Genomic DNA, 26,772 nt, shown 5'->3' with positions numbered 1-26,772 from the left:
CCCCCCCCCCCCCCCCCCCCCCCCCCCCCCCGCCCCCGGGACGGTGATGTGGGTAGGGAATGGTAGGGATGTTGGCGACTTATAACAAGGAGCAGATCAAGCTTCCAGATAATACAGTACGATGATTCAACAAGACCGGGTCACATTATTCTCTTCTTCTTCTTCTGCAGGGATATATAATGACCACGTGCGAAGGATGTCGAGGAGCAAAACCGAGCGAGGTGAGGAAACGGGAGAAACGAATTGGAATGGGGATGAGGGGAGCAGTTGAAGTTGGAGGAGGAGGCACGCGATACCACTGGGGAGGGTTCGTCTTTTTTTTATACATGTTTTTTTTTGCATTTGTTTGGCTGGAAGTGCGTGGTATTTGATTTTCAGTATGTTGTTTTTGTTAATATGTGTTTGAAATGAGATGTTTTTGCATTTGTTGTAATGTTGTGCTGGATGGATCTTTGGGATTGAAGAAGAATAAAAGCAGTTGAATATATATGTCTTGGCTTGATGTGATTTGTTTGGTGACTCTTATGGGGTTCTTTTTGTGGTTGATGTGATGTGTTTTGTAGTTATTGATGTAATGCAAGTTTGTGGTTAATGTGACGAAAGCCTTGATGAAGTTTATTCGGCTTGCTGAGTGAATGAGATGATGATGTAACTAACCTTATCATGGAGGAGAATGAGATAGACTTTGTTGTGATGAAGGAGTGCTTTTTGGGGCTGACACTCAATTTTGAAGGGATTGACATTGACAGTTGATGGTGTTTGAAGTCAGGCTGCGAGAATAGTATTTTGTGTAAACGTTGCTTCCCCTTGTTTACACTCCATCGAGCGAAAGGAGCTTGAAATTGCCATTGTTAGTAAGTCGAAGAGCAAACGAAAGATTACAGATGAAGGGATGGCTAGGATTTTCTCTCGTTGTACGACAAGAACTGTTCGCAACGGCCGCTTAAACATCCTCCGATATACAAAAGTACAATCAACCACAAATGCAACACCAAGTACTCCGGAACAAAGTACGGACCGAACAACCAATTAGCAATGTTTCGCAATCGCTCATGCTTTCGGCCCAACATCAGAAGCGGGGGTTCAACACGGATCGATTCCCATCTTATAACCAGTGTCCAAGCATAGCATGGAAGCCCACAAGCCAGAGTATCAACATTTTATTCCTCAGTTTTTACTGAGAAACTTCTCTCACAAATATGTGCCCCCCGATAGGTCCAAAGCGGGGAGACCCGAGAAGCGCGACTCCAAAAAGAAGAAGATGTATCCTGGAGACCAAGCGGTCAACAGCCTTTGCCTGTCTGATGATGAATTTTGCCTTGATGAATGTTCGGTAAGGCGCATTTGTGGCTTGGAAAACATGTATGTGAATCCGACAAAACCGTCGCAAGACCATGGTCATCTCGAGAAAAAGTTTGCCGTCTTTGAGAACAAGGCAAGCTGCATCTATCGCAAGATCATGAAAGCCCATAAAGACGGAAAGCCGGCCATATTGCTCAAGAGGACGGAGAAGGATGTATTGCGCAAGTTTGTCTACTTGCTCACCTATCGTGGAGAGCAGTTCTACCGAAAGTACAACGTGGACGGTATAGAGGATTATGATGATGGCGACAAGGAGCTTTTACAGCATTACATGGCAAAGCACGGCTTCACCAAACCGATTGATGTCTGGTTGCAGAGCTTAGAGGCGATTATGGATTTGGACATTGACACAGAAGGATGCTGGAAACAGCACATTAGCAAGAGCATCTACTTCCCCATCGCCGATCAGTTCATCGACCACATCTGCGACATGTACATGGCCATCTGCACACCAGTAAACCCTGATGAAGAGTTTGTTCTGACGGATAATTGCTACAACGTGTGTGAAGGGCGGACTGTTGCTTACTTTGATGCCAGTACAGGCAAACACGTCAGTATGGGTCCTCGCTTTCACAACTTTGCACCGATTTCTCCGAGGCTGATGATAGTTCTTCGGTCTGCCCATCTGCCTGAGCCACTTGAGGATGCGGATCCGGCTATCAAGCAGTGGCGGCAGTTCCAGAGGCGGCTGTATATCGACTCCATCTTTGGCAGCGGAATCGAGTCTATTCTGGAAGATCTCCCTGTCCAGAAAGCATTGAATAACTACATGGAAATCGTCGACGGGAGGCTAGCGCCGAGGCCTGGATGGAACCGACGCTTGGGTATAAATGACAGTTTCTGCTTTACAATCTTCAAAGTGCCTACTCGCCATGTCCGAACCATCAATGGCCTCCTGATTGATCACGCGTACCATGGCTCGAGGATTATTTTCAACCGAAAAGACATCTTCCTGGACTTGATGGAATGGTATTTGACAGAACCGTGCGAGGTGGGGAAAAACTTGACGGGAGACAACGCATTGAAGCAGTTGCAGTATATCGAGGGCTTGTCTAACTTTATGTCACGTCAAGGAAGGGAGATTTCGCCCAAAATGGCCTTTTGGCCAAGTGAGGACCGCGACTTGACTCAACTCCAGCTCAAGAACATTGCTGGAGCGCGGTTCTTGGAAGGGGTGAGGTTAAAGGAGGGCAGCATAGGGTTTGGTTTTGACGCAATCTACGAGAAGCTGGGTATTACAATTACTTGTTCATCTACATCTTTTTTTACTGGAGATGCTAATCCGTCCGTGGTAGGTGGGACAGTAGCGGCTTTGGAGGAAGACATGGCAATGACCAGAACCATGCTCCAGATCTGGACCCGATGTGTGGATTTGGATTGGGGATGCCCCGGATATGAATCGATTCGCCGTACCAAACTTGCCTTTCTTTTAGACGGGTATCAACGGCAGCCGTGCTGCAGGTTTTGGATGTTTTTGAAGTGGATGAGGCTGGCCCAGCAATGGGGCCTCGAGTCGATACAAGTCATGGCGACGTTTTTCGAACAAGCATGCCGGGGGCCGGAGGACATGCTTGCATATGGTCAATTCCGCCATCCATCCCCTTGTGCCCACCTACTCTTCGTACAGCTAATGTTGCTATTCTACAGCACACCCGGTCATACAACAGCATGAACTGAACATGGCAATGTACAAGTCTTTTAACGAGAGCATGGCCCGAATCAGAGGAACTGGGTGTGACCTAGAGTCAATGGGGCTTTTCTCACTATTTGGCGACGAGAGTTGGAGAATTCCAACACCCTTTTCTCGCCTGAACCAGCCGTGCGAAATCAAAGGGGATAAGGATGGACCTGATGTCAACAAGACAGTCCGTCGTTCATCATTGGACAGTACAAAGAAGCGGAAAGCATCGACGCAACCTCCCCGCCAGAATCAGCGGTTCAAGCATGACGAGATGAAGGAGAAGGTTGGGGTGAGCAACGCATCCCATTCTTGGCTCTTTGCTACCGAGAACAGGAGAGTACCAACCGGCCCCGTCGAACAAACCAAACCATGCGATGATGACGAGCCGAAGGATGTCTCCGACGATGTAAAGAATGCAGATACAGCCCATCCCTCGCTATTTCACAACGAGAGCTGGAAACCACCGATCGACCCAAAGGAGGAAGCCAACGAGCAGCTTGAGCTCACCACGACGACGATACTCTTGACGTGCACTGCATACGCGATTGTTGCCGCGCTGGCGGTTTCTCTGTTGGCAACTTGTAGCTATCTTCTGGCGCATTTGTCTCATTCTGCCGTATGGCTGTTGGACAGTCTCCCCTGGCTATGGGACACTCTTTCGCCCGCTTTTTATACCCTGGGGCGATTCTTGTTGGTTACTTGCAGCCATCTCCTGGCGGCTTTTGTTCATTTCTTGGTATGGATGTTGAACGATCTGGCAGAGCTATTGGACACTCTTTCGGCCGGATTGTATGATCTGGGGCGAATTCTGTTTTGTCTGGGGCTGGCGTTGGTTTATTCTTGCCTGGTTGTTCTCAAGGCCAAGGGAATCATCTAGTGCTTTTTGGGGGGGAAACTGCACTTTCAACATGGAAATGCGGTCTTTTGGTGTTTGGCAATATTTGCGTAGAACAAATACAAATGTGGATATTTTTTTTTTGAAAGTTTTGTTTACTGAGCGGGGATATCAAATGCCATCTCTGTTGGAGGATGAAATCGGGTAAGAGGAGAAAAAAGGTGGTGACAAGCAGTGATCAGATGACTACTCGACCCAACACAACAAGATAATCTACGCATGGATAATACTAACAAGATACCCAACGACATTCTAAATATGGCTCCTTGATTTGTAACAGAAGCTCAAACGGGACTGGGATCGTGTGGGTTTTGGATGTTGCGGATAGGCGGTGTTGAAGCAGGATATGACGACATTAAGGATGCTAGTGTTGAGTGAAAATAGCACGGTAATATGGATTGACGCATGTAGACTTGTAAGCACAAGTTGTAAGGGTTATGGTGTAGAAGATGGAGATGCCGATTGGCGAAGAGCATTGCGGTGATCAAACACGGAGTTTATACGAGTATTATGGAACAACTAGGATGATGTAATTCTACCAAGTGTATATCAAAACATCGATATAGCAAGAGTTGACTCAATATAGCCCCAAGATGCTGGGGCGTGTCATCATGAAGTCGTAGGTGATTTACACAATAATATTACTCAAGACAATGGAGTAACATCCAAACAACACAGCTAGAGACCTGCCAAATAGAAATATCAACTACGTCAGATTCCCTCACGAGGCATAAAAATAGCTGCAAATTAGCAACAGTCTTCATAGCATTTATATTAGATGATGTTAAGCGATGGGGAATCCCCAGACACTTTACTTCACCTATTCTCATACCACGCTTGAGACTGCTCACGAAAAAGGTTTCCCATTCAATCACATTGATTCGCCCATTTATCACCGACGAGCACCTCGAAAGCAGAAGCGTTCCAAGTCCGGTAGAAGAAATGCATCATGAAACCCCACAGCTCCCAATGTCAACGCACGAACTGTGCCAGGTACAACGTCACACAAAAGACGCCTCACATCTCTAGCCGAGCTGAACAGTCTCGGCCTTCAATACCGAGTGCCATAGGACTTGCTTCCATCAGGATCCGACATTGCGAGTCACGGCCTGGTAGCGCGCAAGTGTCAAACGCTTGGTACAAAGGAAACTAGGCAAGCGAGGAACTCAGGATGATGAAGCAGCCAAATATCTGAGGGCGTCACATCCACGGTAGTCAATGCCGTCGTCCTCAATAAAGGCAACAGTTACATCGCGCATCCAGAGGAGCCTTCGTATCCGTACTCTTGCAGAATCGCATCTCCATCTGCCCGATGCAAACAACAGTCGATATAGTTGGCCCCCAACGGCGAAAATGGCATCATTTTTGAGAACAGTCGTTGGCTGCGCCGCATTGCGTCTACCTTCTCCATCCTCCGTTTTCTAGCTCGCCAAAGTACAAATACAAAATACAAAATAAAAGATCCATGGACAAGAAAAGACGAGGGCCAAGTCGTCGCCCGGAAAGCGACCAATGAGAAACCCGGAAATCGTGGCAGCACCAGCTCAGATATGTCCACATTACGCGCTCAAGACGACCAGGGGCCGAGATTAATTAAACAGGCCTCTGATCTGCACGAGAAAGATGAAACGGATTCTGAAACAGCAGGCATCAGAGGGCCTTGCCTGATGGAGCCTAGTCGAATGTGCATGGGTTAGGCGTCAGACGTCGTGATCCCGGCATTGTCCTGGCTCTGGCTCTGGCTCTGGGCTGGGAAGTGCCGAAGACTAATATCAACTGCTAATGTGAACGGCTCGGCAGTGAGATGGCCTGGAGGTGGCGGTGAGAATCGACAGATAAGATGAACTGTTGAATGCGGCCTGAAACCGCGAGTACGAGCATCTTTGTTGTAAGCTCAACGTGGGTGGCTCTCCTTTCGTCTGCCGTCGAGATGTCGATGCCAAGCCAGAGGGTACAGTATTGCAGATGTGTTTGTTGGCCATCAGCTTACCACTGCAGAGGTCCAAGCAGTCATCCCGTGCGTAGGCACAAGCCCGGTAAGCTGCTGCTCCCAATGGACCACGTCAGCCATGCCGCCAACCGAGTTCTCTCACCGTCTTCCAAGATGGAGATGCTGTAGGGCTCGCCCAGCGGTCGAAACATGCCGCCTGTCTGAGCCCCCCCCCCCCCCCCCCCCCCATATCCAGGGCATTTGCTAGCCGACCTATTCGTATACACAGCTGTCGAATCGGTATACCTGCTCCGAAGCTGGCTCGTCATGCGCATGAAAGGGCTGTAGCGAGCCAGACTCAGCCGCCCAATCACGAATATCTCGGGCATCCTTGCCGCCCAGGAATAGGCACACCACTTCGAAATTAAGCTGCCATGCAAGACGTGGCATGCGGGGAGGGTCGCAGAGATCCTTCCAAGCATTGCAGACATTTTCCTTCCAGTCAGCCTGGGCCATGTGGTGATTTCCCAAAAAGCGCATGAATCAGCGGAGAAAATGTCATTTCCGTCAGTGCAATGCTTGCTTGTGCATTTGGGGGCCAGGGCTGGGTCGCAGATCCGGTTCTCATCGTGGCATTGACAGGCAACACAAGACTCATCCGAGAGGCAAGCTCAAACTGGGCGTCGAATGCGAGGCTCAGCCGTCAGTCGTTCGGTTTCTTAGCGCCGGTTCGACACCCCCCGGCTGTGGGAGGAGAAGAGCATGGCAGCGCCTGGGGTGCAGCACAAGCGCGGGCATCGAGGGCGTCATTCAGCAGTTTGGCATGACCGCATTGGCCGAGTGATGGCAAGTGATGGCGAAAGAGGGCAAGGATGGCCCCTGTCGTCACAATGTCGGCGGTTGATCACTCTTCAGCCTCGTTGAGAATCACTGCTGCTGTGAGGACGGAGTAGTCCGTCGAGAGTCTAGACGTTGAGCAAGGGATTCGGAGCTGAGAGGCGTGTTGTTCTTGGTATTGATGCGGCTGATGAGCAGAGATGGAAAATTCATGCAGCTGTAATTCAGCTCGAGGAAGAGTGAAGGGATTTGATGGGTTGTATTGTCGCTGTATGTATGTAGGTACGGTCAACTGAAGCCTCTACGAACTTATGGTGTGGTAGGGCTCAATCGCGGCATCAAGCCACCAAAAACACCAGACCAAGCGCCACAATCCCCCCCCCCCCCCCCGCGCGCCACCTTTTCTACCTCGAGTTTATCTTCCCACACTTTTTGTCGACCATCGCATGCACACTCTACCCACCACAACTCCAACGTCGCCAATCACCAACCCGGTCCTCTTCGCGCCAGACTCGGCACTGCGACCGCTTGATCTCGTGCTGAGCCCTGCCCTGGAGCCTGCTGGAGCCCTCTGGATCCCCCCCCTGGCAGCTCGCATGCTCGATCTGCCTGCTGAAACCGCTTGTCGCATCAAAAAAAGGGGGGCGTGCGTCTTGTCAGGGGCCCCGTCTTGCCGTCCACTCGACGCTCTCTTTCGCTCTCGCCGACGCTTCTATTTCTTTCACTTGTTCGCGCCTCTTTGCTGCTTGATCCGAGCGTCTCTGTCTCAACTAATCACGACCAAGAAAAGAATCTCGTTGTCTCACCCCCTTGCTGCTTCTGCTCCGCTCCTTCGAGAAACACGCGCTGTCCGATAGCCAGTCAACCGTTCCCACACGCCCCTCCCTCGCTCACACGTCGTCGGCTCACTCGACAGGACTGGCCAAGTTCGTTTCTTCGCTGCCCGCTGGTTTGAGCTTGCAGAATACAACAACGATCCCCATCTCCATCTATATAACCACCCTCAGTCGCCCGCTCGTGCCCGAGCCTTTTTTGCCCAGCATGACCACTGAAGCACAAGAAGAATTCGACAAGCTTGTCGCCAACAATACCCATCGCGAGACCCTCCACCCTGAAGACCGTGACGACGCCGACTCCCACCACGGATCTGACCTCTCGGAAGAGGAACAATATCGCAACGCCAGAATCGAAGAAGCCATGAGAATGCCTACCGCCGCCGCCGAGCTCAGGCTCCCCCCCGCGTCGTTTGACAGCGGCCGTTCCACCGGTGTCAAGGGTGTCATTGCCGATGCCAGAAGCTATGAATCTGCCCGCAAGACGAAATGGAGAAACCGAGCCATGTCCGTTCGCAAGAGTGTCTTTGGCGCCCCCCGCTCAAGCGACAACAAGAGCGAGAGCGAGAGCGAAGAGGCCATCTTTAGCGGTGGCGATGACGACGAGGAAGAGTTCCTGAGCCAGTGGAGAGAGGCCCGGAGACAGGAGCTCGAGAAGGAAGCCGCCGGCCAATCTATTCGCACCCGGAGGACGAGCCCCAGCACGCGGATATACGGCCGCATGGATGAGGTGGACGCCTTGGGGTACCTAGATGCCATCGAAAAGGTCAACAGAGATACCACTGTTGTTGTATTTGTCTACGATCACGAGGTAAAGAACCCCGCCGTACCCATATTGGTGTGACAATGTTCTAACATTAGTTGTCTAGAGCGAGGTCTCCTCAGCAATCGAATCAGTGCTGGTGCCGCTGGTCAAGTCCAACACGTCGGTTCATTTCGTCAAGGTCCACTACGAGGATATTGAGTTCGACAATGCCGCGGTGCCTGCCATTCTGGCCTACCGAAACCAGGGAGACCTGTTTGCCAACCTGACCGGCATTATCGAGATGATGCCCGATGACGAGCACTTTGGCCCCGAGTCCCTGGAAAAGGTCCTCAAGAAGCACGGCGTGCTGTGAGGGCCGAACCTGCACAATAATCTTGCATACTATAAACCATTCTGCATCTCGCATGCCATCATTTTCATCTCTTCCTTTTTCTTTTTTCTTTTGTACACCAACTATTAATCAGACGGGCTTGCTTCGCTTAGAAAGAAGAAACAAGGCAGCCCACTCGGATAGCATCATCTGCTTGTCTCGGCCTCCTGACCGGCCCCCGGCTGCCGGCACGATCATCCGTGCCACAACATTTTTTTGTGAAGATACGATACCCCACTTGTTGGAATTTCTTCTTGGCTGCTGGGATCATGGACTCGGGACGGGTTTTACCCCTTGGCGGCTGGCAATGGCTGCCGTACTCGTACCCCAACAGCCGACCCGGATCCCTGCCATCGGAATTGGTTCAATCCATTCCCGCATTTTGTGTTTTATTTTTTGATGTGTCTTTGCTTCGGCCAACACGGAGTTTGCGGAGACGGGGGGATGGGAAATAAAAACTTTAGACGGGGAGCGGCACGCGCATAATGTCGGAATGTCGGAACGCCTTTTCGTTTTTTCTCTTGATATTTTTTTTGTTCTGTTTTGCTTGCTTTTTTTCACATGCCAGGATACGACGGGTTATGGATTGGGGGCGATGGTTATGGTGTTGACCGGGGGGGACATGGTAAAGAGATAGGGCTGTCTATATGCCGAAGCGATATCGGCCAATATATATGAAATTACAATTGCACATTTCAATTTATGCCAGCTGCGGTGATTGTGTACCTATAGATGCTGTTGCATGCGTGGAAAATGTGCGTAAGCGTAACAAGACGCCTGAGCCGTGGCGCAACTTGACCGATTTACAGTGCAAACGAGGTACCTGTATAGGATAGCAAGCTTTGATGCTACGAGAGCGGGCTTATTCTCAACGTCTTGTTCTTGATCAGACCGGAAATTCGTTGGGCTGATTGGGCTTGAAGTGGCTGGCTCTACACATATACTTTTTTATGTACTTGACGAGAAGACATCGCCGGTCCCAATCATATGAAAGACGCCACTCAACTCCAGCAACAAAATACAAGAAATACCTACCTTGATGCATTTCCAAATTGAATTCAAAACTGCCTTTAAATGGGCTCCCCGCATCGACAAAAGGGGCCCCGCCTGGCGGAGACTTGGAAGCTCGGGATGGCGGGAATGGAGATTGGAGATTGGAGGAGGGTCCACAGTGGGAAGAGAGGCACCGACGTATTGAAGGACAATGATGAGGATGGAAGAGGGTGCGATGGGGTGTGTGGGATGGATCTGGGAGTTGCAGGTGTTTTTGTCTATTTGTTTGATTTGATTTGTCTTGTGTTGGGCTGAGCCGAGCTGGTTTCCATCTAGCTGCTGGAGATGATGCTTTGCTGGCTTGGCTTGGCTTGAGTGATGGAGACAAATGTTGAGTTTATAAGGAGGTAGCTTAGTAGATAGCGAGTACCTTGAAATAGCCTCAGCATGTGTTACATGTACGAGTATATCCCGATACACACAGTGGCCCCTCACTTGGAACACACTACATTACATTGCCTCACGCATGACACTCGGTCCCCTTGCAAGCCTCACCACCAACGCTGCAGACGGATGGAGAACTGGCCTAGCTTCCTTTGCCTCCGCATGTTTGATATCGGCATCGACGACCATCACGGCTGGTGCCTGTGCATTCGCATTCATCATTCACTCTCAATAACCAACGCTCTCCCTTGGACGAGATCCATGCCTTGACAAGACAAAATACACTAAAGCTAGACCAAAACCCAAAGCCAACAGAGGATAGATGGCAGCCCAACTCATTCATCCCATCAAACCGTGAAAAGCCTCGTCCGCCACTCCAGCGGCGACCCCACCATCCATCTCAGTTGTCGGACACTTTGTCGAAGCAGACGAAGCCTCGTCTCACTTTGCCCTCCTCTTTTCTTGTAGCTTCTTCTTCATTCGCCCGCTTGCCCTTCTCTCCGTCCTCTCTCGTCCACTTCCTCCTTCTCTGCAGCTCGGCTACCAATCTAATCGAGTCGAAGCGAATCAACAACACATACTCAAACCAACTCCCTACTGTAGACCGACTGCATAATCTTCACGTGAGACGAACCGACCATCCATCTCACCCATCAAACCAACTCCACTCCATCTTCGTCCATCTCACAACCCTGAACAATTGCCTCGTCCGCTATCCAGTAGAGGTCACGCGCGGCGCTGCCCAGAGCTCAGTTCAACAGCCCAACCCCACCTCTTCCAGCGCTATTCGCAGCTGCCGGGGAGCTCGCCAAACCGCTAAACCGCTGAATCCACAGCGCCATCAGGCAGCCCCGGGTTCCCGCAGGCATCAACTCAGCCTCAGAGCTATCCCTGGTGCACGGCTTTACCACATCCAGCTTCACCACTCGGGCCTATTCTTTCAATGTCCTTGTGTTGCAACGTGCAACATTTACTTCACGGCCAAGCTTTTCTCGTGGATTCTCATCTTCTACTTCTTCCCTCTTCTTTCGGGAAACCTCTTCTTCTGCTTCTGCACTTCCACCGTGGTTAGTTCTTTCACCTTGCGAGCTGTTGGCCTCTGACCTCACTCTCCATTCATCCCAGCTCAACCCCTCAACCCCCCGCCGCCCTTCTTCTCCCCTCCATCCATTCACACAAGACCACCACTGCCACTGCCCTCCTCGCCGCCCTCCAACAGTTACCCGCGCCCTGTTGATTCATGGGCCTGCCGACGAGTCATCGCTTGGGAGCGTGAGATGGTCCTCGAACTGACCACAGTCACTTCGTGATGGAACAGCATGATACGCAGCTTCGCCGTCGCGATACTTTGCTTGCACGCCTGAGCAACCCTTCCAACTCTCTGCCAGCACCGCCGCCTTCGACTTCGACACTTTTGCCACCGGCAACAACACAAACATCTGCAGACGCCCCAGGCCTCTCTGCCTCTGAGCCCACTCTCCGATTCCCCAGGCCGCAGGGCAACACGCAGCTTGCGAATTGGTTATCGAGCAGCAACCCCAACATGATGGACATGGCTCCGCCCCCCGACGACAACGGCATGGCCGATTCAACCTACGAGCTCGTCTCGAGCCCCAGCACCGACACGGAAGAGTCCCAAGACGACCGCTACCCCGCCTCCATGAGCGAGTCCGTCGGCTCGCTCGACTTTCATCGCCCGGACGATGTCCGGAGCCTGGCCGGGACAGACGATTCATTCGGGACGGACAATGATGACGCCGACACGCACGCTGCAACGTCTGAGCGCGACGACACCGAGGATGAGGAAGACGATGAGGACTCGGTTCACGAAGACACCGTGCTGACCGAGTCCCAAATAACACACGACGAGTCCAGCAAGACTGAGCCCTTTCCCCCGTTCAAGAATGATGCATATGCTCAAGGATCGCAAGAATCGCTCGATTACACGGATCAGAGTCTGGGAACTCCGTCTTTCACTCCCGAGGCAAGCCGAGTCATTGAACGGCCTGCCGACCACGAGAAGAAGTCCCTCAAGAAGAAGATGTCTGAGCTATGGCAATTGGAGTCTCAGGCCAAGGAGTTCCTGGTCGAGAACACGTGGGGGGCCTTTCCCGGCTTCGTGTTTGTCGTCGTCATCCTTGTGGTGCTACCCATCTTCTACGGGCCGGCATCCAAGTCGGCTCTGCCAAACGTTCAGATGCCACCGTCCATCACCGCAACCGTCACGACCACATCCTATCTCACCACCTCGACGTCGTTGTCACCAAGCTCCAGCAGTAGCAGCCTGATCCCTTCGGCCACCAATGGCCTGGCGTTGATGCCCATTGGCGAGGAGCAGTTGGACGACTGGATATTCGGCGCCAAGAAGCCGGTCGTGTCATTCACCGCCGAGGAACACAATGATATTCTGATTCACATTCCCAACAGCATCAAGAAGAGGTGGCTGGCCAAGGAGTGCTTGACGGTGACTGCCAAGAGAGGAGAAGTCCCCGTTGACACCACCATGTCTCTGGAGGACGATGGTCTCCGTCTAAAGTTCGCCAAGAGAGAAACCCACGGCGTCGTCAGCGTCATTCTCGAGGCCAAGTGCCGCCCAAAGATTCACAAAGTTGTTAAGGTCCACTTTGGCAAGGGCTTGATGGAGGGCGCCCTGGAGCGGACCAAGCATCTCGCCCATCTTGCCCAGGATCTCTCCGGCCTCGTACCCGCGGCTGCTCAGGAAGCAGAACGGCGTATCGAGAATGCGAAGCAGTCACTGGGCTCGGCATGCCAAAATGTTTGCCAAACAGTCACCGAGACCGTATCCAAGACGTTTGGCGCCAGCTTTGCCAACTTTGCAGATGTACGACAGCAGCTGGACGACTTGGTGTCAACAGCCAAGACCCAGTTTGACGAAGCCACCCAAGGCGTCGCGAGCAAGATTGACAAGATTACGCAACAAGCTACGGAGAACCTGCCCTCGGTGGAAGATGTGCAAAACCAGCTCCAGCTCCAGCTTCTCGATGCCCAATTGTCAGCCAAGCTTCTGTGGCTGCAAGCCTTTGGCAGCGCGGAGGAGCACGAAGAATACTTGCGCAAGGCCAAGTCGTACTCGGCCGACAAGCACGCAGCGGCCGCGCAGTCGAAGCTGAGGCATGCCAAAAAGGAAGTCCAGGAGAAGCTGACAGACTCTGCTTCGCGGCTGTGGTCTATGCTAAGGGGCAAGTCTGCATGCCGACAGAGGTCGCACGAGCAGTGCAAAGCCGCTCCATAAGGAATGCTTCGCTTTCTCTTGTCTTCTTTTTCACTTTTCTATTTTGCAACCACGGAGATCCGCAAGGGTTTGGTCCATGTATTAATGAACTTGAATGAACAGAAACCGGTTGGAATGGATGGACGGAGTTTATGGATTTGACCTTTTTACTTTGCTTGTCTTATCACACTTTTTTGTTCTTTGAGGTTGAGGGGAAATGGGATTTCGTTCTATGGCAAACGCAAATACACGAGCTACCGTAGTTTACTTTGCCTGCCTATGTCGTTGGTATCTTCTATACATGAGACTTATAATACCATTTACCTCGCTCTTACATCTGATACAGCCATTATACCTTGGTACATGTAGACTGTCGTGCTTATCAGGTTAGTACTGCGAGTACATTTGGTAGTCATCCATGTATTGCTTGTAGGGAAGGGATTCAATAGTCTGTGTCACTTGATCACACCAGCGTCGGCGCGCCCGTGATTTCGCACGTTAAATGGCTCAGGACCACGTGCCGTCTATTTAACTCACTGTTCTGTACCTCGCATTAGTACCTGGGTAGCTTGGGTTGTAATGTCCAGCCTTTTAAAGCTGTGAAGAAGAGCTGCATATTGATGGTCAGGCAGGGTATTCAAGTCGCCTAGGCCATGAGGGGCAGCAATACTCCGTTGAACGGCAAATATAGACGATAAATGTCGCCACCCGACATGTTCTACTTTGTTACTCTACTGCAGATGCACGCAATAGATTAGAAACACAAAGAGGGCATCTTTAGCAGCAGAAATGTAATACATGTTTATGAGTAGAGCTTCAAAGTACAGGTACCTTGCCATCAAAAAACAACCGTCTCGCGATATAAAACAGGTGCCGCTACAGGTTAGTAGAAACAGGGAAATGAAGATGGAAAAATGAAAAGAAAAAAAATCAGCTCCGCCACTCAAGAACTGAATGGAAGGGAGGGGCAGCAAAAGACACCCCTAGCCCAGCGCCAGGCAGAACCACAAAGCCCCTCGCGCGGGATACCAACCACCACCTTGTTTTTTTTTTTAAACCCCAAACCTCCGTCCCCCGCTAGGCAGCCCCAGGTACCTTACAGAAACATACAATAAACCGCCATCTTTTTCGCGACAAAGGTCCATCCATCGCCAGCGATACTTTGGTCTTTCTCCTTTTTTTTTTCCCCTTCTCTTTTCTCTTTGCTGAGCTTTGGTGAGTTTTGTTTTACTGCGAAGCGATATTTTTTTTTTTTTTTTTTTTGGGTCAGGAGGGGGGATACGGGGACGAGGTGCTTGCTCTTTGTCACCCCGCTACGCCACCCCTCGACAAAACGCTTGTTTGCCAGCATCAGTTTTTTTTAAACCCTTTGCGATAAACGACTGACGGTGCTTCTTCTTTTTTTTCACGGCGATAGAGTCACCCTTTTTTTTCTTTCGATCTTCGCATTTTCCAAAATGTCTTCCACCGACGCTACCGAGCCCAAGGTCGAGCAGACCAGCACTGAGGTAACGACAGCCCCCCCCCCCCCCCGCGTGAAACCGCTCTGCGTGTCCGACCCGAATCGATCGATGATGCCCTTTCGGTCGGCTGCCCGATATTTCGACCGTGGTTTTTGTTGCTGACACGCGGGCTTTTCTACTCTAGGCTCCCGCCTCCGTGACCGCTTCCTCCGTCTTCTCCATGTTTGGCGGCGGCGAGAAGAAGGAAAAGAAGGAGGAGGAGGACCGCGGCGACAACTCCGGAAGCGCAAAGGCCCAGCGCGAGGCCAAGGGCGAGGAGGTAAGCTAAGCGACTTGTATCCTGATGGGGGAAAATTATTCGGCTGACAAGAGTGTTTTTCGATAGGACGAGGCCCCCGAGAGCGAAGACGTCCACTTCGAGCCCGTCGTCAAGCTGACCGAAAAGGTCGACGTCAAGACCAACGAGGAGTCCGAGGAGCAGCTCTTCAAGATGCGCGCCAAGCTCTTCAAGTTTGTCAAGGCCGCCAAGAAGGACGGCGAGGAGGCCCCCGCCACCGCTGGCGAGTGGAAGGAGCGCGGCACTGGCGATGTCAGGCTGCTCAAGCACAAGGAGAACGCCAAAGTCCGCCTGGTGATGCGACGCGAGAAGACTCTCAAGGTCTGCGCCAACCACTACAGTACGTTTGTTTCCTAACCCCACATTCACGTATTCCGCAACCCCCCCTGGCCGCCCCGCTTGATCGGGCGTATGCTCGTATTGTTACATGGAGAAAGAGACATGAGGGTTTACTAACAGGTGCGCGCAGTTGTCCCCGAGATTACGCTGTCGCCCAACGTTGGCTCTGACCGAAGCTGGGTGTGGAACGCCGCCGCCGATGTCAGCGAGGGAGAGCCCGAGGCTGTGACTCTTGCTATCCGATTCGCCAACTCAGACAGTATGTCAAGATCTCAACTCTTAATGCTGGCAGACGTGAATATCCACTAACATGAATGATGCGCAGATGCCAACCAGTTCCGGGATGCGTTCCTGAAGGCACAAAAGGACAGCGCCCACCTCTTCCAGGCCGCTGACGGCGAGGAGGAGAAGAAGGATGAGGAGGAGAAGACTGCTTAAGCCGATAACTTCTTTGGCCCCCCTGATCATCAACCCCCCCCAAATCAATGCTTGCCGCTTCTCGAACCATATTATTTTCCCCATCACTTACGCCGCATCAGCCCGTTGATCAACGACACGGCGATGCTCTGAACCTTTTGACGCCCCCCCACGCCCCATCACAACACAAACATGACAACACCATCAATACACCACACACACACGCACGCGACAGATGGATCGACACGAGCCTCTGTAACACACAAAGTCGATGTAGCCCAGAGAGAGTCGATCTGGATCACGGAGACTGGAGAGAAGGACGCCCCTGGGAACTTGAGCACCAAGTGGTGCATGCCTTTGAGGGGAGAGCGAATAATGGCATTTGATAGTAGAAGACCCTGAAAGAATTAAAAGTTGATACCAGAGGCAGTTTGTATTGTGACATGTCAATGATGAGAGTGAAGTGCTTACGGTAGAGAGGATATGATGGGTGGTTTTATGTGTAATGAAGCGTTGATTGCTTCTTGTCGGTGAAGTCTCCCCTGACCATCTTTCCGACGTAATTGATGTCTGGCGAGGATTCTTCCTCGTATCAAGTAATTTAGACTTTTATTTCCGTCAATAGAAAGATGGACAAGGAGGATAACGTTTGTTTTGTTCCCCCACGAGAGTCGATTTTAGAACGTCATTGAGGAAGGGCGCTCTGCTGGCTACCTTTTCAGAGTGCCCAGCTGCGTGGAAGTAATGTAAGGACGATTGGCCTGAGAGATGCATGCTTCTAAGCCTGACGTGTGGAGGCGATGCTGAGGATCTTTTCGGTCGTTGATGAGCATGATTGCGGTATCGCTGCTACTGAGGATAGGGGAGAGACTCATTGTGCCTGCGTGGGGTTGGTATGGTGACGCTCTCATGTTTGTGGGAGGAATAGGAAGAAGGGGGGAATTTGTTTCTACGGATATGAGATGTTTAGGTACTGGTGAATTAAGTATGATGGGGAGCGTGTTGCTGCGGGGCGGTTTGTGCTGGTTGTTGAGCGGGATGGTGTAGAGCAGATTGGACTGCTTCGTGAAGCCTTATGGTTCTGTGAAGTGGTTCACGAAGTGAATGTTTATGAGGATGATGGTTGAGGGTAGAGGAGTAGTGTAAATAGGTGCTAGGTAGGGATAGGAAAGAAAATATAGAGGAGGGGGGTTGAAATTGGTATATCAAATTGTACTTGTGATGGATGTTTATTTGGCACTGTATCGTATCAGCCATAAGATTGATTATTAGACCGTGCGGAATGAGATGCTATGCAAATGATACTTTGTTCGGTTTTGAAGTGGTGGTGGTAGTGGCATATCACCGGAGAGGTAGGGCTGTAACTATGGTTTCCGGCTGTAGATGTAGATGCCGGAGCAGGGAGGATGGACTGAAGATGCTACACAGAGCACGGGTTGACACTTGTCTGACCGATGCCACTCGGGCATTTTCTGTGACTGGTATGATGTGTAGATGGACACCTGTGAGGAGAAATGTAGATGCTTGAGCTACATAGGACGTGGACGTGCACTCGGGGATTTTTCTACGCCTTGTGTGATGCATCATCACGCACGCAGGTGTCAGTACCTATCTGCGGAAAGATGAAGATGGAGACGGAGATGGCGGCACAGGTACTACGGGGTATATGGTGGAGGTTATGTTTGCAATCTGGATAAGAGAGTCAATACGGCTGGTACTGCAGATGCAGAATATAGCGAGAATGTAGTCAAAATCCAGACCTCAGAATCCAGAATACGCTTGAATACGCGGCATTTCCAACCGTCCGTCTGCATTGTACAGTAGAGCTGTTCGGTCCAGGTTTAGCGCGCCGACGGAACAAAAAAAAAAGAGATCAAGCTCGATTCCGTCCGATCTCTCGCAACTATGACGGAGTACGCCGAGCCGGTGCTTGTCCACGCCAAAGTACACAATCACAGGCAGAAGGACGCCCAAAGTCTTGCCGCTCTAAAGGGAGAAAGAGAGGGGGCCGCCTCAGTTAGCTGAAAATGGGCGGATGGCCGGGGCGGTGCCTTTGCTCAGCTACGGGATGGATTGATTCAAGTTTTTTTTTTCTTTTTCTATACTTGGATATAGTAGTAGCCAAGGGTGGAACCTGTAGGCTGTAGGAGAAAGAAATAGAGGGGGAAAATCGGGATTAGGTAGAGAGGAAAAGAAGAGGTGAGAGAGCGAGTGAGCGATGGAAGACGCGGCACAGCGAGTGATTGAGTCGGTCGGGGGGTGGCTTAAGCTGAGGGACAGACAGGCAGCCCAAGGTACATGTACATGTACATGTAGGCGGACAGCCTCAAGCAAGCCCCAATCATTTTCTTCTCTTAGTCGGTTTCCCAGTCTGTCTTTTTACTTTCGTTTTCAATTCCCCCCCAGCAATACGGAGTACAAGAAAGAAGCTTTTTTGGAACAACAAGGCAGCAGAAAGAGATTTGCTTGTGCGAGTTCGGCCACAAAAACAATTCCAAGTGCGTCCATCTGGCCTCTTCCTTTGACCCCCTTCCGCCCTGTTTCTGCACCCCTTTTTTATTCCCTCTCTCGGTTGGCTTGCTTGCGTGTTTGCGTGTGCTTGCGTGTGTTTGTGCCGTGTGCGTGCAGTGCAGTGCAGTGCAGTGCAGAGCTGTGCTTTTTTGGCCGTGTGTTGTGTCTGACAAGGGAACAAGACAGGAACTGGACTGGACTTGACTGGACAGGACAAGGGCCACTGTAAGGCTTGTCTCTGTAGTTTATACTTTTTTTTTTGGTATCATCCTATCCTATTTTTTTTCCCGCCCCGGGGATTTTTATTTGCAACCATCTCCATTATCTATTTTCCCGTAATAGTCGTTTTTTCGAGGGAGGGTTATAACCAAGGAAAGTAAACGATTGCATCATGTTGGTCGAGGTGAGTTTTTACACGCAGCGTTTTTTTCTCTCATTTCGTTTCCCATTTCTTGTTCTCCCCCGGTGTCTTGTCCAATTGGACACGGTTTTTATAATTCGTCGGGAGCAATTCGAATATGCCCTTTTTTTTCTCTCTTCTTTTTTTGGGCACCGTGAAAGGGAAGCACAGGCGCAGCCGTTCCGGAGCAGCTCGCAGAGGGAATGATGTGGTTTTGTGAGAGGAGGGCTTTTTGGGAATCGCGACGGGACTGGCGGCGGGCCGGAGAAAAATCGTGACGGACGACGACAAAGTGCTTGCCAGCTGGAGATGGAGGCCCTGCTCGCCAACTGCCGGCCAGCTGGATCTTGCCCGACGCCTGGGCACTTGATTGAATGGGCGTTGGTCGTTGTGTTGTCTACGCGATGCTCGTGGTTCTGCTTCACATTCGTCCTCTGGCTGGAGCTGAAGCTGAAGCTCGCCTCGTCAACATACGCACATCCTCTCTGCTTGCTTCGTTCGGCGCGTTTTTCGTCCTTCACGATAGCCTCTCTTTTCTCTTCTGCCCATCTGCGCAGCAGGCAGCGCCCTGTTTTCCCTTCGTTTTCCCGCTTTTGATTCTCCACGCTGTTTTCACGATGCCGATTCGCCGTGGAGCGCCACGCGCGGCGAAGCTGGCCATTACTGCGAGGCTTGGGGCTGACGATGAGCAGAGGAAAGTCAAGGTCGTTACGGACCAGCACGTCATGTGAGTTTTCTTTCATCCACCATGATGCCTTCACCGGCACACCTTGTTTTCTTCTCCTTCACATGAGATTGCTGGTTTCCCGTGTAGTGCCTCGTGCTGACCTCATGCCGCAGCGACAAGCCTTCACCCGTGGCAGAGTTTCCCATGCGGCAATGGAGCTTGCGGCTTCACCTTGTAGACGAGGACGGCAATGAGCGGCCCGCCGACGTCTTCACCAAGGTTGTCTACAACCTGCACCCCACATTCGAGAACCCCGTCCAGAGTGAGTCTGGGCCCTGAATCTGAACCTTGCCGTGGAGCTCTCTGACGTGAAATGTCCGCTGCAGCCTTCACCAAGCCCCCCTTCATCTGCTCCAACGAGGGCTGGGGCGAGTTTGAGATTGGCATCGACCTCTACACCACGGAAAAGACCAAGCTGGCCCCCATCATCCACGATCTCAACTTCCAAAAGGAAAAGTACGAGGTCACCCACACCGTCGTCTTCAAGAACCCTTCCCAGGCGCTCCAGGAGAGGCTCCGCGAGACTGGGCCCCTGCCTTCCGACGAGGAGCGGCCTAAGAAGAAGGGCCTCGTCAGCAAAAAGGGCGCTCAAAAGTACGACTACGAGAAGATTGCCGAGGCCCTGGAGAAGCTCGAGGAGGAGGACCTGCTGCGCGTCATCCAGCTGATTAACGAGAACAAGGGCCCGGATACGTATATCCGAAGCGATGTGGAAGGTGAGTTGCTGGGCCTGCGTTGTTTCCCCTGCTCTTTTCTTTGTTTTCTTGGTTTACCCCATCATCCCACGTCCTTTTGAACTTGTCCAACCCCTGTGTTGATGCTCTCGTTTGGAACTGTAGTGAATAACTTGTTTGAAGCTGGCGAATTCTCCATCGATCTGTACACCATGCCGGATGCGTTGACAACGAAGCTCTGGGAGCACCTGGTGAGTTTGCCCAATGAAACGACGTGTACATTCAGTTCTGACCAAAGAATGAAATCGCATAGTCCAAGAAGGGTCTTGTCGCCTAGAACGGGCGTCTTCGAATGCCGCCGTGTCTTGGAGACCCAACAGTAGGGAATGCAGGGCACTGGCCGACGAGACAAGAGTAGCAGTTTCTTTTTTTTTTTTATATCTGTCACGGCAGGGAGCAATTACGAGAACACGCACAAGGCATCGATCGATACGACGGAAGTAATTTGGTTATGTGTACGCAAAGGGGTGCAGAGACGAGACGAGGCGGGCAACGGCCCCGGCAACAACAATTCGCTTACAACGACAAACCGCGAAATCGGTCACGTCTTTTTGTTTGTTTGTTTTCACAAACGAAATCTACTCGATATCCTCTCTTCGTTCGCTTTTTTCTCTCTCTCTCTTTTTACTTGAGGGAAACTAATTACCTTTTGTGCTTTTCTCCTTCTTTTGCCTCTCCTTTCCTGTCCCCTGGTAGTAAGGAGGATGTTTCGCCATTGAAAAGCCGTCAAGAAAAGAATTCATTAGCTCGGGGGAAAGAAAAGAAAAACAAAAATCAAGGCTGGCCGGGGAGTTTTCATTACAATGGTTTCCTTTTTTTTTTTTTTTAATGAGGGGGCGTGTCGGACTGAGACTCTTGTGTCTGTGTGTGTTGGAGGGCAAAAAAGCATGGAGATGCTTTTTATTTCTAGGTTGCTGTTGCTGTATTTCGGTATTAATTTGAACGTGATGATCGAAGCTGATGGGACGGTGTTACTTTGAACGTGATGAATCGAAGTCGATGAGGCGGTGTTAATTTGAAGGTGATGAATCGAAGCCAATGAGAATCGAGTGTGTTTGGTGACGTGGTGCTGTGCGAGGAGATGCATGTGAGAGTGACGCTTGATGGTCCCTTGCAGGGGGACTGGAGCAATCTTATCAGAGTGCCGTCATTGGGCCTGGGACGTGTATGATTTGAGTACAGAAGATGTGCTTGCATGGATTGGACTGGACTGGCGTGATTCTCCTCTTGATCGTGTCGTCTGTAAGGCACGGCGAGTCCTGGCTGTATGTTGCTTCTTACAGGTATTGCATTGATACTGATGTCCGTCAATTGGAAGCTCCGATGCGTGTACTACAGTATGTAGACGGATGTTTTATACAGGCATCGTTGCGTGACCAAAGTCTTGTTTTGATGGAATTAGCAACGGATACACTTTGAGCTCAAGAATCGAGGGACGCCATAAATAGCAGCCGTTGTCTTGGAACGGTGAGATCAAATGACGCTGATGCTGATGCTGATGCTGATGCCTAACAAGCTTAGTAGGTAGGCTTTGAAGCCCCCTTGCGTAACCGAGACGGCCAGCTCACTCAAACGTTGTGGTCTCTCGACTCTCGGTGAAGCAACAGCCACGAACAAGCACAAACTTGGCTCGCAGCTTGCAGTGCCTTGCAAGTACACAGTACTTGCAGACCAACTCGCAAGTCCTTGCGTTCAACGTGACCTTCCTTCCCAGCCCCAGGAGACGCAAGCTGTGACCGTCGCGATTGGTCGGAGCGGACTCTTATTGGCTAATAGCACGGTGATTGGCGGCGCTGATTGGCCGACGCGTGGCCAGTGCTGGTGCGGTGCGGGGGTCCGGGAGCAGGAAGGAGGGAGACGGGCTGCGCTTCCGCTTTGGCGGCATGTCCAAGTAACGGGCAGCATGTACAAGTAACGGAGCGGGTACGAAGGCAGCGGTATCTAGTACCTTTCCAATGCTATTCTTATGTTTTTTCCCCAGCTCTTCTCCTCTTTTTGCTTCGTAACGGTTCACAGTGCAGTGCAGCAACTAACTGGGCCGGCTCTTATCGCCTCGTGGCTTTTTGGCACTTTTCTGGGGGGGGAACCGTTGAAAAAGAGAGGGGAAGGAAGGGCACGGGTATTCTGGGGCCGAGACGAGCAGGAAAAAAAAGTCCCAAGAACAGACGGACGGAGCAGTGCTGCTAAAAACGGTCTGGAATTAATCAGAACAAACGAGAAGCGATTCATCTGAGAGAAGGGGGTACAGAAGGAAGAAGGAGAAGAAAAAAATTGGTAAACTGTTACGTTCTTCTTTCATCTGCGCCTTGGCTTCAATTGGTTCTTCTTCTTCTTCTTCTTTCTTCGGCTTCGGGGGGGTCTGCGCATTTGCTCTCCCTCTTCTTCCTCTTACATACAAGCACCCGGCTCTCTCTTATTTTTTTTTTTAACCTTTTTTCTCCGCAGCGGTTTTGTTTCTTCCATCTCCTATTTTTAATCATCTTTCAAAGTCCAGGGCCGGCAAGAGACGGGAAAGAAGAGAAGGGAAAAGAGGATCGAGGGAAGTTGATAAACGAGATCGCCGGGGGATTTTACACATTCGCCTTGCCATTTTGCCTGCAGAGGTGGTTCGATTTCGCCCTCTTTTATACGTTCGGATTGCCTTTTTGCTTTTGCCTGCGAGACAGACAGACAGACCCCGCAGAGCTTTCGTTCTTCGCTTGACTTCGGCCTACGCCTCGCCATCCCGCCGCAAACCGCTCGAGTTGGTTCAGACCAGACCAGACAGGAGAGCATGGCCCAATATGCCAGCGCGGCCAGTCCCGCCCAGTCGACGGCGACGACGGCATCAGCGCAGCAGCAGCCCGCGGGCCAGTCGCAGTCGCAGTCGCAGTCGCAGGCACAGGCTCCCCAGCACAAGCGCGTCTACCAGGCGTGCATCCCGTGCCGCCGCCGCAAAGTGCGCTGCGACCTGGGCAGCGTCGACAACCCGCACGACCCGCCGTGCGTGCGCTGCCGCCGCGAGAGCAAGGAGTGCTTCTTCAGCGCCACGCGCCGCAAGAGAAAGACGGACGAGGACGACAGCGACGCCGACGAGTACGTGGTGCGCAACGGCCGCAAGAAGCTGCACGCCGCCGACAGCCCGCCCCTTTCGCGCTTCGACAAGCGCCAGTACAGCGACACGCCCCTGACCCCGGGGGGCTCCCACGGCAGGGCCCAGCCGCTGCGCAGGCCGGACGGCAAGGCTGGCGGCGGGCGCGACGATGGCGAGTTCGACGGCGACGGCGACTCCAACCAGACGCTGGAGAACCTCGAGGCCCAGACCGTCATGAGGCGCGGCGTCTACGGGCCTCACGACGCTCTCGACCTCCTCTACAAGGCCGCGACGGACAGGTTTGTCATGCCTTCGTCGGCTGCTGCGTATGGCACTGCTAACCGCGAGTCCAGCCCGGCTGCGGATACACATCGGCGCCAGCCGAGCATGGCGTCCATTGCCCCGGGGCCGCCTCAGCAGGCCCAGGCCGCGGACGAGCCCGGCCTTCGTGCCCGGTCGAGAGGGCCGTCCATATCCGTCCGGCCCGAGCAGTCCATTGACCCCAGCCTGTCTCGTCCGACGCTGAGGGCCCAGCCCGGCTATGAGGACGCCCTGAGAGCCTGGTCGAGGTTCCGCTTCGTGCGTGCTGGATGGTTCACCGCGCAGGAAGCCATTGAATACATTGACTAGTAGGCTCAGACTCTTGAACCTTTGTTGTGTATTATCACGTTGCCGAGCTGACTTTTTCTCCCTCTCTTATAGCTACTACAAATACCTGTCACCACTTACACCGATTTCGCCCCCTACCTTTAGCAACCCCTCGTCTCACCTGACTCTTTTGACTGAGGAGCCCATTCTCACGGTTACCTTGCTTACGATTTCCTCGAGATACTGCCAGCTTCCCGGCACCGGTGGCATATGTCGATCTCACGCGGTGCCGGAACAGCTGTGGACCTATCTGCGTGGCATGATTGAGAGATGTCTTTGGGGACAGGAAGCCTTTGGAGGTGGCTTCTGCGGGTCGGGGTCTGCTTCGACTTCGATGATTGCGGAAGAGTCCCAGACGAGCAGCACGGCGCCCTGGCGGGGTCTTCGCAAAGGCAGCTTGAGGACGCTGGGCACCATTGAGTCTCTGCTGATCCTGACCGAGTGGCATCCTCGAGCGCTGCATTTCCCCCCACAAGAGGCCACTGATGAGCTGGTGCTCCCTATTGCGGAGGCTTCGCCGTTGATGGCGTCCGAGGATGAGCTGCACAGGACGATGGGGCCGGGTATTGGCGGCAAAAGAATCGAGAGCTGGCTGGAGCCGGCGTGGAGGAGCGATCGCATGTGCTGGATGCTGCTCAGCACCGCCATGGGTTTGGCCTACGAGTTGGGTGTGTTTGACGATATTGATGAGCTGCTCAAGGATGATGCCATCACTCGTCCCGAGTACAAGGACGAGGTGTACCGCCAGCGGGCCAACCGCATCAAGCGGCTGCTGCTCATCTACACGAGCCAGCTTGCAGGTCGTTTGGGCTGGACCAGCATGACACCGGAGCACCTGAGAAAAGCCGACCCTGCCGTTGCTCGTCAGAGACCCTTGACCAACGACAGCAGCACGCCCGCGACAAACCCTTCTTCTCTGGCAAACGGATTCAACTACGTCCCGGACCTGGAGCTCGACGACCAAATCATCCACTGCTGGGCCGGCATCAGCAATGCCATGCACCTCGGCAACGAGAAGCTGTTCAAGACGCGCAAGCACACGACGGAGATTATCCAGTCGGGCAAGTACGTCGACCTGCTGCGGGACTTCACGCCGCTGCTCAAGGACTGGTATCGAGAGTTTGAGCTGTTCCGTCTACCGCAGTACATTCGGCATATTCTGACCATTGAGTACGAATACGTCCGCATCTACATCAACTCCCTCTCGTTGCAGGCGGTCGTCGAGCGGTGCACTAACAATGCAGGCAACACGTCCAGCTCGGGCAACGGGGTCCAGCCGACGCATCTGTCTCCGCAGACCATGATCAACTACGGAAAGCTGCCCCTGGGCCAGCTGGGAGGCTTCACGGTCCACGACCAGGAGTACGTGCGCGAGGTGGTGGACGGGAGCCGCAATCTCCTGCGGACGGTTGTCGAGGGACTGCTGCCCGGCGGCTACCTCAAGCACGCGCCCGTGCGGACCTACTTTCGCATCATCAGCGGCGCCATGTTTCTGCTCAAGACGTTTGCCCTGGGCGCTCCCCGTTCCGACGTCAAGCTGAGCATTGAGCTGATGGACGCCACGGTGGAGGCTCTGCGCAACTGCATCGTCGACGACGTGCACCTGGGCATTCGCTTCGCCGACCTGCTGGAGTCTCTTACCAGCCGGCTGCGGAACCGGTTCATCCAAGCCCCGATGCAGCAGCCGTCTGCTAATGCACAGAGCCCCGTCCCGGAGGCAGGCAACGCGGGCGCCGTGCAGCCGGTGCAGAACGGAGAGGGCGAGAACGGCGCAGCCTGGGTGGGCAGCCACGCACAGAGACTTCGAGACGGTCTCAACGGACACTGTAAGTCGAAGGCTCTTCCAGATGTGCAAAGATTGTTCTAGCAAGCTAACTCATAACCGTAGACCGAGTGCCGACTCCTGCCAACAACAACAACACCACCGAGGCAAACAACATCTCCGCCACGCCCTTTGACCTCTCGACCGGCAACTTCCCCTACCACGGCGCCTCGTCCATCGGCCCGTCCACGCCGGCGGCGGACAACAGCAACGCCTCGGGCGCCGGCAACATGGACGTCAACCTCTTTGACGAGTGGAACAATGCCGGCAGCGAGATGTGGTATCTGCCGCCCGGCCCGGCGTTTTTCCAGAACATGGAGAATAGCTCGGTTGCGATGACGGCTGAAGGTGTGAATGTCGGTGGGCTGGATTTGTTGGAGTATATGGCGATGGATCCGGTGCAGTTTCCGGGGCTGGATGGGGGGACGAGCGGAGCGGCGAGTTGATGCGTTTGATGAGCATGAGGTTGATTTATGTGTGTGTGGGGGGGTTTAAAAAGAAGAGGTTAGGGGGGGGGATATTACCGGAATGGAAACAAGACTGATTTGTTTGACAAATACGGGCTTTTTTTTTGTCGGATTGTTTCTAATTGGGTTCTCTTGAGGGATGTGGTAGGACTAAGAATTGACAATTGGCATTACGTTGGACTGTTGTTTTGCTTCCACGTGCTGCTGTGAGATGGTGATGAAACGCTTCTCTTTTGTACGATTTATTTCTTCGTAGTTGACACGTCCTCTATCCACACAATTTTCTTCCTCATCCAAGGCCAAGGCCATGTTGTTAAACTGAATTTTATTCATTCTATTTAAAAAAAAAAAAATTCCCACACCCTAAACCCATCATCTATAAAACACTTGCACCACAACTCAACCTCGTCCAATTCAATTTCTTCTTTCCTTCTTTCTGTCTTTATCAACTCTGCTTGGGGGGGGGGGGGGGGGGGGGGCGGGGGGGGGGG

At 52.4% G+C, this 26,772-nt stretch overlaps 6 protein-coding genes across 6 annotated transcripts; all 6 read left to right on the top strand.

Annotated features, from left to right (window-relative positions):
• Positions 1–1,129: 1,129 nt before the first annotated feature.
• Triagg1_10740 (uncharacterized protein) lies at positions 1,130–3,920 on the top strand (the record flags this gene model as incomplete). Its single annotated transcript, XM_062894845.1, has 3 exons — positions 1,130–2,594; positions 2,658–2,942; positions 3,010–3,920. The coding sequence occupies 3 exons, from the start codon at positions 1,130–1,132 to the stop codon at positions 3,918–3,920; spliced, it is 2,661 nt and encodes an 886-aa protein (XP_062750323.1).
• Positions 3,921–7,151: 3,231 nt separating this feature from the next.
• Positions 7,152–8,656, top strand: Triagg1_10739 (uncharacterized protein; the record flags this gene model as incomplete). The annotated part of the gene is made up of 3 exons (XM_062894844.1): positions 7,152–7,351; positions 7,491–8,349; positions 8,408–8,656. 3 exons carry the CDS (start codon positions 7,152–7,154, stop codon positions 8,654–8,656), a joined length of 1,308 nt encoding a protein of 435 aa, XP_062750322.1.
• Positions 8,657–11,420: 2,764 nt separating this feature from the next.
• On the top strand, positions 11,421–13,364 carry Triagg1_10738 (uncharacterized protein; the record flags this gene model as incomplete). Its single annotated transcript, XM_062894843.1, has 1 exon — positions 11,421–13,364. One exon carries the CDS (start codon positions 11,421–11,423, stop codon positions 13,362–13,364), a length of 1,944 nt encoding a protein of 647 aa, XP_062750321.1.
• A 1,436-nt stretch (positions 13,365–14,800) lies between these two features.
• On the top strand, positions 14,801–15,920 carry Triagg1_10737 (uncharacterized protein; the record flags this gene model as incomplete). The annotated part of the gene is made up of 5 exons (XM_062894842.1): positions 14,801–14,851; positions 14,991–15,125; positions 15,192–15,483; positions 15,613–15,741; positions 15,808–15,920. 5 exons carry the CDS (start codon positions 14,801–14,803, stop codon positions 15,918–15,920), a joined length of 720 nt encoding a protein of 239 aa, XP_062750320.1.
• Positions 15,921–19,184: 3,264 nt separating this feature from the next.
• Positions 19,185–20,548, top strand: Triagg1_10736 (uncharacterized protein; the record flags this gene model as incomplete). Its single annotated transcript, XM_062894840.1, has 5 exons — positions 19,185–19,537; positions 19,651–19,799; positions 19,864–20,253; positions 20,395–20,462; positions 20,525–20,548. 5 exons carry the CDS (start codon positions 19,185–19,187, stop codon positions 20,546–20,548), a joined length of 984 nt encoding a protein of 327 aa, XP_062750319.1.
• Positions 20,549–23,044: 2,496 nt separating this feature from the next.
• On the top strand, positions 23,045–26,260 carry Triagg1_10735 (transcriptional regulator family: Fungal Specific TF; the record flags this gene model as incomplete). The annotated part of the gene is made up of 3 exons (XM_062894839.1): positions 23,045–23,973; positions 24,047–25,818; positions 25,881–26,260. 3 exons carry the CDS (start codon positions 23,045–23,047, stop codon positions 26,258–26,260), a joined length of 3,081 nt encoding a protein of 1,026 aa, XP_062750318.1.
• Positions 26,261–26,772: the final 512 nt, after the last annotated feature.

The sequence above is a fragment of the Trichoderma aggressivum genome (genome assembly GCF_033847375.1).
Source record: "Trichoderma aggressivum f. europaeum strain CBS 100526 chromosome Unknown scaffold_083, whole genome shotgun sequence".
Taxonomy (NCBI): Eukaryota; Fungi; Ascomycota; class Sordariomycetes; order Hypocreales; family Hypocreaceae; genus Trichoderma; species Trichoderma aggressivum.
The sequence above is the reverse complement of the archived record's forward strand: the minus strand, read 5'-3'. Positions and strand labels throughout refer to the sequence as shown.